The 9,924-nt window shown below is 43.1% G+C and overlaps 1 protein-coding gene across 38 annotated transcripts in view; it reads left to right on the plus strand.

The window, feature by feature from the left end:
- Positions 1-3,879, plus strand: part of C2CD5 (C2 calcium dependent domain containing 5) — a 68,909-nt gene extending 65,030 nt beyond the window's left edge. For all 38 annotated transcript variants that reach the window (XM_074586677.1, XM_074586500.1, XM_074586556.1 and 35 more), the window contains 2 exons: positions 1,367-1,513; positions 2,247-3,879. In XM_074586677.1, the coding sequence (XP_074442778.1) occupies positions 1,367-1,513; positions 2,247-2,378 (279 nt within the window). In that variant the 3' untranslated portion in view covers positions 2,379-3,879. The remainder of the gene's footprint in view (positions 1-1,366; positions 1,514-2,246) is intronic.
- Positions 3,880-9,924: the final 6,045 nt, after the last annotated feature.

Consider the following 9,924-nt stretch of genomic DNA (forward strand, 5'->3'; position numbering starts at 1 on the left):
TGTTTACAGGTGTATATTTCTAATATTTTGTTATCTGTTGTCATCAAATTCTGTACTAGGTTTATAATATTCAGATTTTTTTTTCCCCATCAGTTACTGTAAATTAAAACACTTGGACAAACCCAAAATTTCATGAGGAATGACAAACTTGTATTGAAATTTTGATTTCTGGTGACAGTTGACTTGATTCATGTTTTATGCCTGGATTGGTGAAATTATACTGGCCTTTTGTTAATTTTCATCCGCAAGATATGTTTCCTAATATCTTTATCAGTCTGTTCAGGGTAGATTATACTTTTTCCAGTAGATAGGAGGGCAGTCCCTATTTGTTGAAGTTCAGCTTAGTTAGCTGCCTCTTCTGCCTACCTCTTTCATTTTCTCCAGTGTCGCGCACACATGTGGGAAGTCTAGTGGTCTTGCCTCTCACTTTCATTTTGAAATGTTACAGATACTTTAAACCAATATTGAGCTCTGTTTCATCGGGATATTCCCTTAGTTTTTTCTGTGGAATTTTATTGTTTTGGTTGGTTGCCTGGTTTTTGTGTGTTGGGTTCCCCACCCCACCCCCAGCGTAGTTGCTCACATTCTTTATAAAGATTGCCTAGGAAAAAAAAGTGCTTCATTGTTTTCCTTCTCCTCCTTTTGCAGCAATTTAAATTATTTAGCTTGGAACCAAAGAAGTAAAAATGCCCCCCAAGCACCATCAAGTCAAAAAAACTTCACTAAACGGGATGGCTAGAAGTTCTTTTGGGCTTCAAGGGGGGGAAAAAGGCTTGAGTAGCTTGTTTGTCAAGTCTCTGCTATGTCCCTTGCTTACTTTGTATTTTGAGGGATCATTTCTTTAGTGAATGTTGAGAACTAATGACAATCATTAGCATACATGAAGTGGCAGTGACCAAAGGTAGTGGTCACTCCTTACCAGTAATTTCCAAGAAGTCTAAATCTCTTTTAATCCTCAGGAGAAATGATTCTTTATCTGCTTTCTAGTTATCAAAAAAAAATGATCCTTCTTTCATCCTTCCTGATGAAAGAAAAAAGTCGTTATTCAACTGTCATTGGAATATTATATGTTCCTGCAGAGGTATAGGAATGTCTGAGAAATATGAGTGTATGTAATATACTGACTGCCAATAATTCCAGTCACGAATGAATAACCTACTTGTGATTCTTTTCCTGAAACAGTAAGTTTCACTGGTCTGATTTTTAACTGTGACCCATTAAACAGTGAATAACTTTTAAGTTCTGTACAATATACCATTTAGGATTTACTGAAATACTCAGCTGATAAAAATGTAAGAAAAGTATTCAGCATTTTGTAGCTATACCTAATGTAAAATATATATATATTTTTTTTTTTCCATTTTAGGAGGGTGGTGTCAGTGGTTTTCTCCATGCTTTTATTGCTGAAGTATTTGCAATGGTGAGAGCTCATGTTGCAGCTTTAGGGGGGAATGCAGTTGTCTCATACATAATGAAGCAGTGTGTTTTCATGGAAAATCCAAACAAAAATCAGGTAATTTATGATATGAAATACCAGCAGTATTGTGATTAGTATGACACAAATCCACATTTTATGTATTTAAAAAATAGCAACCCTGTAGAGCCATGTCTGCATAACATTTCTGGATCTCTGGTCATAATCTTTGTTTAAAGAAGCCAAGAGCATTCTTGAGCGCCTGAATTAACACAAAATTATGAATGTGCTTCATAAATACCCAAATGGGTAAAAATACTAAGTTCACTATAATTAAGTAATTTGCAGGACACAGTTGAATAGTAGTGCTGAACTTACTTAGCTTTTCTGGTGTTGCAATGTTAGGATTTTCATCCTAACCCCATGTAAAAATACCTGAGTAAATAAGTAAATAAACAAAATACCTGCTGTAAAATGCTCCATTTTGGACATAAAGGGACAAAAGTTCATTGGTAAAGATAACAATGGAATGTGGTTGTTTTGGTACATGAAATATGCTCAAAACAGTAGTGAAAGCAAGCATAGCTAGCTAGATACTTCATTTGCGGTGGTCTTAACGAGAATCTGTCTACGTGTTTGATATCACACAATTGAGTGGTTGTGAAAGGAAACACAGAGGTTGCTTCACTAATACATTCTAATAATTTGTCCTTCTCTAATCCCCGTTGACTTTTCTATTATCTATCTAGTTGTATCTAGCAGATATAAGTAAACATGAAATACTTTATTATTTCATGTTCGGTAACTGTGTATTGTCTTTTTTTTTTTTCAGGCTCAGTGTTTAATAAATGTCAGTGGCGATGCAGTCATCTTCGTACGTGAATCTGAGTTAGAAATGTTACCAGTACAACCTTCTACAGTTACTTCTCAACCCACAAGTTCTGGAGGAGATGTCACAACGTGAAGACAAAAAAGTGAAATAGTCTCTGCCAAATATAAAGATTATTTAAAATGTGGGAATGTTTAGGTTTGCATCTTCAAAATCAGTATCTCCCCATAACATTAATAGCCAAAATCCAAGCCAATCGCTATACTTCGTCCTTTAACTTTATGTGATAGTCAGGGCAGCATATTGGCAGGTACGCTCTGATCCCTTTGTTATAATTACATGCCCCTGTGAAATCTAGTCAGCAGGCGAAGCACTGATAGAACGTGTGGATTAAAATAGTAGGCATCGCATGGAACTGTGAAAGGAAACAAAAATTCTGTTGTGTTTTTCAGCTGTTCAACAGGACTGTGATAAGTTGTAATTCAGAACCGTTTCTGAGTTTGCATATTGTGTTAGCTGATTCTCAGCTCGGTTTAAAAAACAAGAAGGGGTTGGGTGGGGGATAACTGAGAAGCCTGTATTAGCAACCCTTGCCGAAGGCACAAGAGATTTGTGTGCAGGCTAAGAAAATGTGGGCTGAAGTCTGAACTCTTAGATCCTAGAGTGTGAAGAGGAAGAAGCAGCACCACCAAAAAGTCACAGTTTGAATTTCTGCACAGTACAAACATTTTTCAACAGCAGTTTGTGAACTGCTGATTTACTTTTTTTTTTTTTTTTAATTTCTACTATACGGCATATGTTTCAAGGTTTTTTTTGCTGTTTGCTTTTGTTTTTAAAAAGGTGGCAGATCATGGTGCTGTGTTCCTAGTTATCCCCATGGTTAAAAAAACCAACTAAAAACGAACAAAAAGTTCCGAAGTTGTGTTTGGTGCTGTTATAAGAGGTTCACTTCAATATTGCCAAAACAGATTTTTTTTTTTTTTTTTTGGTGCAAGATTCTGTGAAAGAATTGCCCTGAGGTTCATTTTCATAAGGCACGATCTCTTGCAAAGGTGACATAAACAGTCCTCCAAAAGTCAGTTATACAGCGGTATACTCCAGCCTCCTTTCTGTTTAACGAGTTGGAAATGCCTGGCTAATTAGAGATTGATGTATATTTGTGATGCTGATTTCTGGAAGCTGGGGGTTTCGGTGTTTGGTTGGGGTTTTTTTGTTTTGTGTGGTTTTTTGGTTTGTGGTTTTTTTTTTTTTTTTTTTTTTTCTTCCCAGTACAGTAGCTGGGAAATGAAGGTACCGCAAAGAAAGGAAATTTGTCATTTCCAGTAAATGTCTGAAAGGCAATGATATTTTAGTGTAAAAAATGCAAACTTTGATCTGAAGATGCATTCTTACTTAATTCTGACAATACCGTATGTGGAACTTGAACAAACGTGTAAACTTGAATGTAAATACTCTGCTTAGTGTTGAAATTAAGCAATGGCATGAATATTTGTTAAAACTAATTATTTCATTGTAAATGAGCATGAAAATCATTCTTGCACAATAAATTTCTGTATAAAATTTTATGTGTTTTTATACGTGTAATAGTTAAATGTGTATGCTGGATACATATTAAAGATGTCCCACCCCCGTTCTCCTCAGAGGAACATTTTTTTTTTAGTACCGAATGTTTACAACCTGATTATTTAAAATTTGGAGAGTTAATTATCTTTAAAGTGTTTGAATTGGGTGCTTACCAGAACACTTTACACGTACAGCTAATTGTCTTTCTAAATTCTGTAGCTGTTGCAACCAAAGCTGCCATAAATTAAGTTGCCTGTAAATAGTTGCAGCTCTCTTGGTTATTTTGTGAGGCAAATCTTGTTCCCTTTGAAGCTGATGGCAGAATATTAATAACTTAAGAAGGTCTTGGATCTGGCACAAGAAGTTGTTTTTAGCAGAAGTATTCAGATGGAAATACTCTCTGAAGTAGCACATTGAAGGAGATGTTCTTGATTGTTTTGTTTTGCTTTGGGTTTTTTTGGTAGCTTCTCTGGAAGTATTAATGCCGTCTTTTAATTTCTGGCTGTTTAAAAGGTCACAGTTTCTTATAGTGTGTTTCATTAGACATAGAGGAGCAGCTTTCTTGTCTAGAAATTTAAAATATTCTCTAATTATTCCAGAAATGACAAACATGGTTTTTAATTGTTACTAATTGGGATTTAGATTTTCTTAATTGGTCCAAACGGATAAATTTAACCTCTAGGAAGTTGTACACTTAAATTGCTTTATTTTTTTTTTCTTCTTTCTGATGGAAAAAAAGGCTTAAGTGTGTGCAAATCCATTGTCATTTGGAACATCAAACCTCATACATTTCTCAGAGGCGAAAGTGGATCGTATAACCTCACAAACCTCATGAGGTTCAACCAGGCCAAGTGCAAGGTCCTGCACCTGGGTCATGGCAATCCCAGGCACAAACACAGGCTGGGCAGAGAATGGCTTGAGAGCAGCCCTGAGGAGAAGGACTTGGGGGTGCTGGTGGACGAGAAGCTCAACATGAGCCGGCACTTGCATGCGTGCAGCCCAGAAAGCCAACTGCATCCTGGGCTGCATCAAAAGAAGCGTGGCCAGGAGATCAAGGGAGGTGATTCTGCCCCTCTACTCCACTCTGGTGAGACCCCACCTGGAGTACTGTGTCCAGCTCTGGAGTCCTCAGCACAAGAAGCACATGGACCTGTTGGAGCGAGTCCGGCGGTGGGCCACAAAGATGATGAGAGGGCTGGAGCACCTCTCCTATGAAGACAGGCTGAGAGAGTTGGGATTGTTCAGCCTGGAGAAGAGAAGGCTCCGGGGAGACCTTATAGCGGCCTTCCAGTACCTAAAGGGGGCCTACAGGAAAGATGGGGAGGGACTTTTTATCAGGGAGCGTAGTGATAGGATGAGGGGTAACAGTTTTAAACTGAAAGAGGGTAGATTTGGATTAGACATTAGGAAGAAATTCTTTACTGTGAGGGTGGTCAGGCACTGGAACAGGTTCCCCAGAGAAGCTGTGGATGCCCTGTCCCTGGAAGTGTTCAAGGCCAGGCTGGATGGGGCTTTGAGCAGCCTGGTCTAGTGGGAGGTGTCCCTGCCCAGGGCAGGGGGGTTGGAACTAGATGATCTTTAAGGTCCCTTCCAACCCGAACCATTCTATGATTCTATAAACATAAGACAAACTTCAGGGAATTATTAGAATATGTAAGGAAAACTAAAATACAAGTTAAAAATCTAAATCAGTGCACAAAACACCTTGGAGGAGCTGTGTGCCTACAACTTAGGTTGATTTATGTCTCTTGCTGCGTTCAGAACGACTGAAATGATGCAAAGGTGCCTTTAGTCATGACATAATAACACACAGTTTGGATTGCGGGAGAATCATTGAAGTTTCTGCTGAAACGGGAGCAGTTAATGCAAGTTACCCTGCGCTCTTTACTCGAATAGGACTTATGGATGTGGGGAGGCAAATGGTACCATTTGAGATATTTGTGGCTCAAACGAACGTTGCTTCATCAGGAATTTATTCTGTGGGGGTAGGAGCCAATGCAACTTGCTCATATGGGTTTTGGGTTTGTGACCAAAATTGCCTTGTTAACGGCAGGGGGGGATGTTTTAGCAATTTACTGAACGGTGCTTGCACAGCGTCAAGGCTTTCTGCGAGTACCCCGAGGGTGGGCGAGAGGCTGGGAGGGAAGGCAGCTGGGACAGGTGGCCCAGGCTGGCCAAAGGGGTGTCCCGCACCGTACGGCTCCTGCTCAGTAGTCAGCCCGAGGGGTTGGTTGCCATTGCGTGGGGACTGGCGTGATCGGCTGGTGGTGCACAGCTGCTTTTTTTGCATCCCTTGTTTTTGTTTTGTCTTTTTTTACCCGAGAAACGCGTCCTTACCTCAACCCACGAGTTTTCTCGCTTTTCCCTCTTCCCGTTCCCTTCCCCATCCCGCTGGGAGGGAAAGCGTGAGCGAGCAGCTGTGTGGCGTGTGGCTGCCTACCGGGGTTATCCCGCAGCGTCGCTGCTTTCTCTTGGCTCGAGGAATCCAAATGACGGAGGGTAGAGTGAAAGTAGCCCTGCTCCTTCCTGCAGCCCTGGGAAGCGCCACTAAGCTCGGGTTTAAAACCTTCGCATCAATATTGTGAATAAATCGTGTGGTATCGCCCTTTTCATTAGAAAGGAGTGGTAATGTCTGCTGTACGAGACCACTTCTCCAGGGACCGCTTCGCTTGCAGCAGTGAAGTTAGGGCTATGTCAGGCCTTCAGGTGACTGGGCAGTGTTCAGGGCCTGAACAACTGTCCCCTCCTCTGGAGAATGGCAGCAGACTGAGGAAGAGCACCTGCAGGTGATGCTGCTGCTTGCTGATGCCACAGTTTTCTCTGGCCACCACTATTTTAAGAGATGCGTAGTGCTCGCTAAGTCAGTCAACTCAAGCTCGAAGGTGGGCCGGCGTTAACTTGGAGGGAGATGTTGGCTTCCTGGTGGAGTCCTGACCAGCTTGATGCATTAGGAATGCCTTCTGGAATAACTTCCCTTTTTTTTTGTTTTTGTTTTGTTTTGTTTTGTTTTCTTTCTCTTTTCAACTAGGAGTTTGTTTTCAGAACTGGTTGAAAAGTCCTCAGCTTGCATTTTTTTTTTCCTTGTTCACCTTCTGGTTTGTGAACTGTGGTATGCGTGCGTGAAAGGTGCTAAGGGAGAGCAAATGTCCTCTAGTGAATGGTGTGAAGTTAATTGTGGGTCCCCCAAGTGCAATCAAATGTTGTTTCTTGGTGTTAAGTTGAAATTAGAATTTTGTTGGACATGAAACCTGAGGGTCTCGTTCACTTCCGTCAAACTGAAAGACGGCTCTGCACATATCCTGCTAGCAACTTATTTGAGAGGCAGATACATGAAAATAGAAGACAGATGCAAGGAACTAAACAATTGTGACTGCGAAGTTTTTGGAGAGCTCTCAGTTCCCTTTCCGTGGTCAGATAAGGACAGACAGAAGCTTTGATGACCGATCTGAGTGAGTAACAAAGTTTTCTTGGCAAGCGCTTTATGAACAACTGTGCTGCCGCAGCAGCTGCAGATCTTCTGTTGAGCCTTAGGCTGTGTGGCAAGAAAACTTTCTGGACACGCAGGATTTGTAGTTATGGTAGATAGGAGAGAGCTCAGTTTTGACGGCTCTGCAAAGCAGAAACGAAGCAAAAAAGGACGAAGTGACTTGCCCTGTCTGCAGAAGAGTGTCAGGTCCTGGCAGCACCAGCAGGTCTTACAGTCCCTGCCTGGCCTCGGCCCACCCTGCCCACGGCCCGGGACCCCATTTCAGCCCCCTGGGGCTGCCAGCTCCTGCCCCTGCGATGCTGCAGCAGGGTCGGTCTCCAGCTCCCCGCAGCCCCCAGTGCCCCCCCGGCTGCCCTGCTCCCTGCCCTGCCGCCCCGGGGAGCCCCCAGCGCTCCTGGGGGCCTGGGCAGCAGCGTGATGCAGGGGTAAGGGCTGGGTTTCAAGACGTAGGCCGATACAGTGGCTTAAATATGGAAACATTGTTCATTTTTAAACTTGCATAACTTGCGTTAGTCGTGACAAGTCTTGACACACTGAAGGTTTTCAGAGCAGGAAAGGACTCTTGTCTTTCTAGGGCTCTTTCTTCCGCGTGCAGGCTGGCTTTCTTCCCAGGCTTTTGGAGAAGTCAGCTGTATAAACCCTGCCTGGTACGAGGGCAAGCTGGGCTGCTGCTCTTCCTTGTTATACAAATGACCCCATCAGGTAACACTTGCCCTTGGTATACCTCCAGCGTTTCACAAAACCGGCTGGTGTCATTTCTCCAATTTACGGTTGAAGTAACCGTGACGGAGAGGTGCGAAGCGCAGCACCAAGGTGGTGCTGGGGGCCGGTGGGAGAAGCAGGTCGCTCTCCAGGCGTCAAAATGCTGTCCTTGGCAACACGGCGTGACAAACGAGAACGGGCTGAAGGCAGATCTGTGCAGTGCTGGGTCTGTGGCCATTGTACCTACGGGATGAACGCGCGGCCTGAAAAATGGACCGCAGCCTGCACCAATATAGATGGAGTTAATGGTCTTGGATAAGAATTTACTGTGTTATATCCGTCAATGGGTAAATTGCTGAGTAGAAGCTGGAATTTGAAATTGTCGATTTCATTTTTGGAAACAGGAGTCACATTTCAATTGACTTGCAGGTTTTTAGCATAAACATGCACATTCTCATTAAACGATGCACATTTATTTTTGTTGCAAAAGCATTTCCATTAACATGCACATCAATATCTCCTTAAATTGTAGGGAGGAGAGGAGCTAGGGTGATTCCAATTTTGGTTTTATTTTCTTGAAATCAGACGTCTGTAACACTTTCATCAAAGACAATCTTTGCCTGGAAACCTTGTGAGATTTTGGAAACATCAGAGTAATTACAACCTTGTGAGCAGAATATTCACCCCCCCAAGAGCTCTTAAATTTTGAGGGAGTGCATCCCAGCCTGGTGAGCTTCGAAGAGGCGTCGCTGTCTCCTGGCATGCACTCTAAAAGCCAGAGGAGCAAGTGAAAGCGCATGCAGACAGCAGCCCTTCCTCTTCCTCCCTCCCTCCCTCCTCTGCCCAGGCTATCTCTGCCCTCTCCGTAGCCCTGTGGCACCTTCCCGTCCCGGGATCCTGCCCTGGGCCGCGCTTCCCTCTTCTTTCTCTCCCTGCCCCGTCTCTGGAGGGTTTGGGTAGCCAGGGGTCGGCATCAACACATGCACTTACCCTCTGCTCTTGCTCTGTGCAGAGGAGAGGAGGCCGCCGTGTTTAAGTTCGGAAATTGGAGATTCTGTTCACACTTCTTGCGGGACGGCGGAGCTATCTGCATTGCGGAGCTGTAATTCAATTTTCAGGCTTTTACTGAGATTGATGGTCTATTTATACTTTGGCCTCAGTCCAAGGGTTGGTGCTGTTTGCCTGAGTGGAAATGGCTGAGAGAAGGCGAAATGGAAGAGTTGCTTGTTATTAAATTGCCGTCATCTCCCACCTCCGTCCTCCCCAGTGCTCAGATCCTGCCCTTGCGCTGCGTACCGTGTGCTTCGTTACCTATTTACCCTGTCAATGGAAGTTCTGTGTGCAGAGTGATCGGAGTACGCTGGTCTGGAGGGATGTCTTGTTCATGCCAGAAACCTGCAAACGGGCTTTTAAATTGTCGCTTTAATTTTACACATATCAACTGGTAAACCTATCCAGAGGCCACGTGAAAAGAATGAAACTTAGCAATAATGCGTTCACACTGTCGTTTCTGTGGACAATGTCAGAACACTATTTGTTGAAGGTGAAATGCTCCTGTGTTTCTAACGCCATTGCTGGTTTTGTCTGTCTCCACGACTAACAGCAGAGCACATCTGCAGGCCAGCTAACAGCTCGGAAAGAGTTTGGTGTCCCCGGACTATTTCCCTATTGCCGCTGCAAAAGAAGAGGGGCTGAGATAAAGAAGGGAAAGGCAAGAGATGGGCTAGATAAAAGAAGATAAAGTAGCCAGGGGAAACAATGAAAAAGCACGAAATGGAGTGTCTACCAACAAAAAATGACAGGAAGGAAAATAACTGATTGGAGAGACAGATGAGTAATGATTGCCCAACCAAGATAAACAAGAAATACTGAAAATAAAGTTTGTTTTGGCTACCGCTACAGTAATGTCTTCCTCTCATACGAAACTTT

The sequence above is a fragment of the Larus michahellis genome, chromosome 1, assembly GCF_964199755.1.
Source record: "Larus michahellis chromosome 1, bLarMic1.1, whole genome shotgun sequence".
NCBI lineage: Eukaryota > Metazoa > Chordata > Aves > Charadriiformes > Laridae > Larus > Larus michahellis.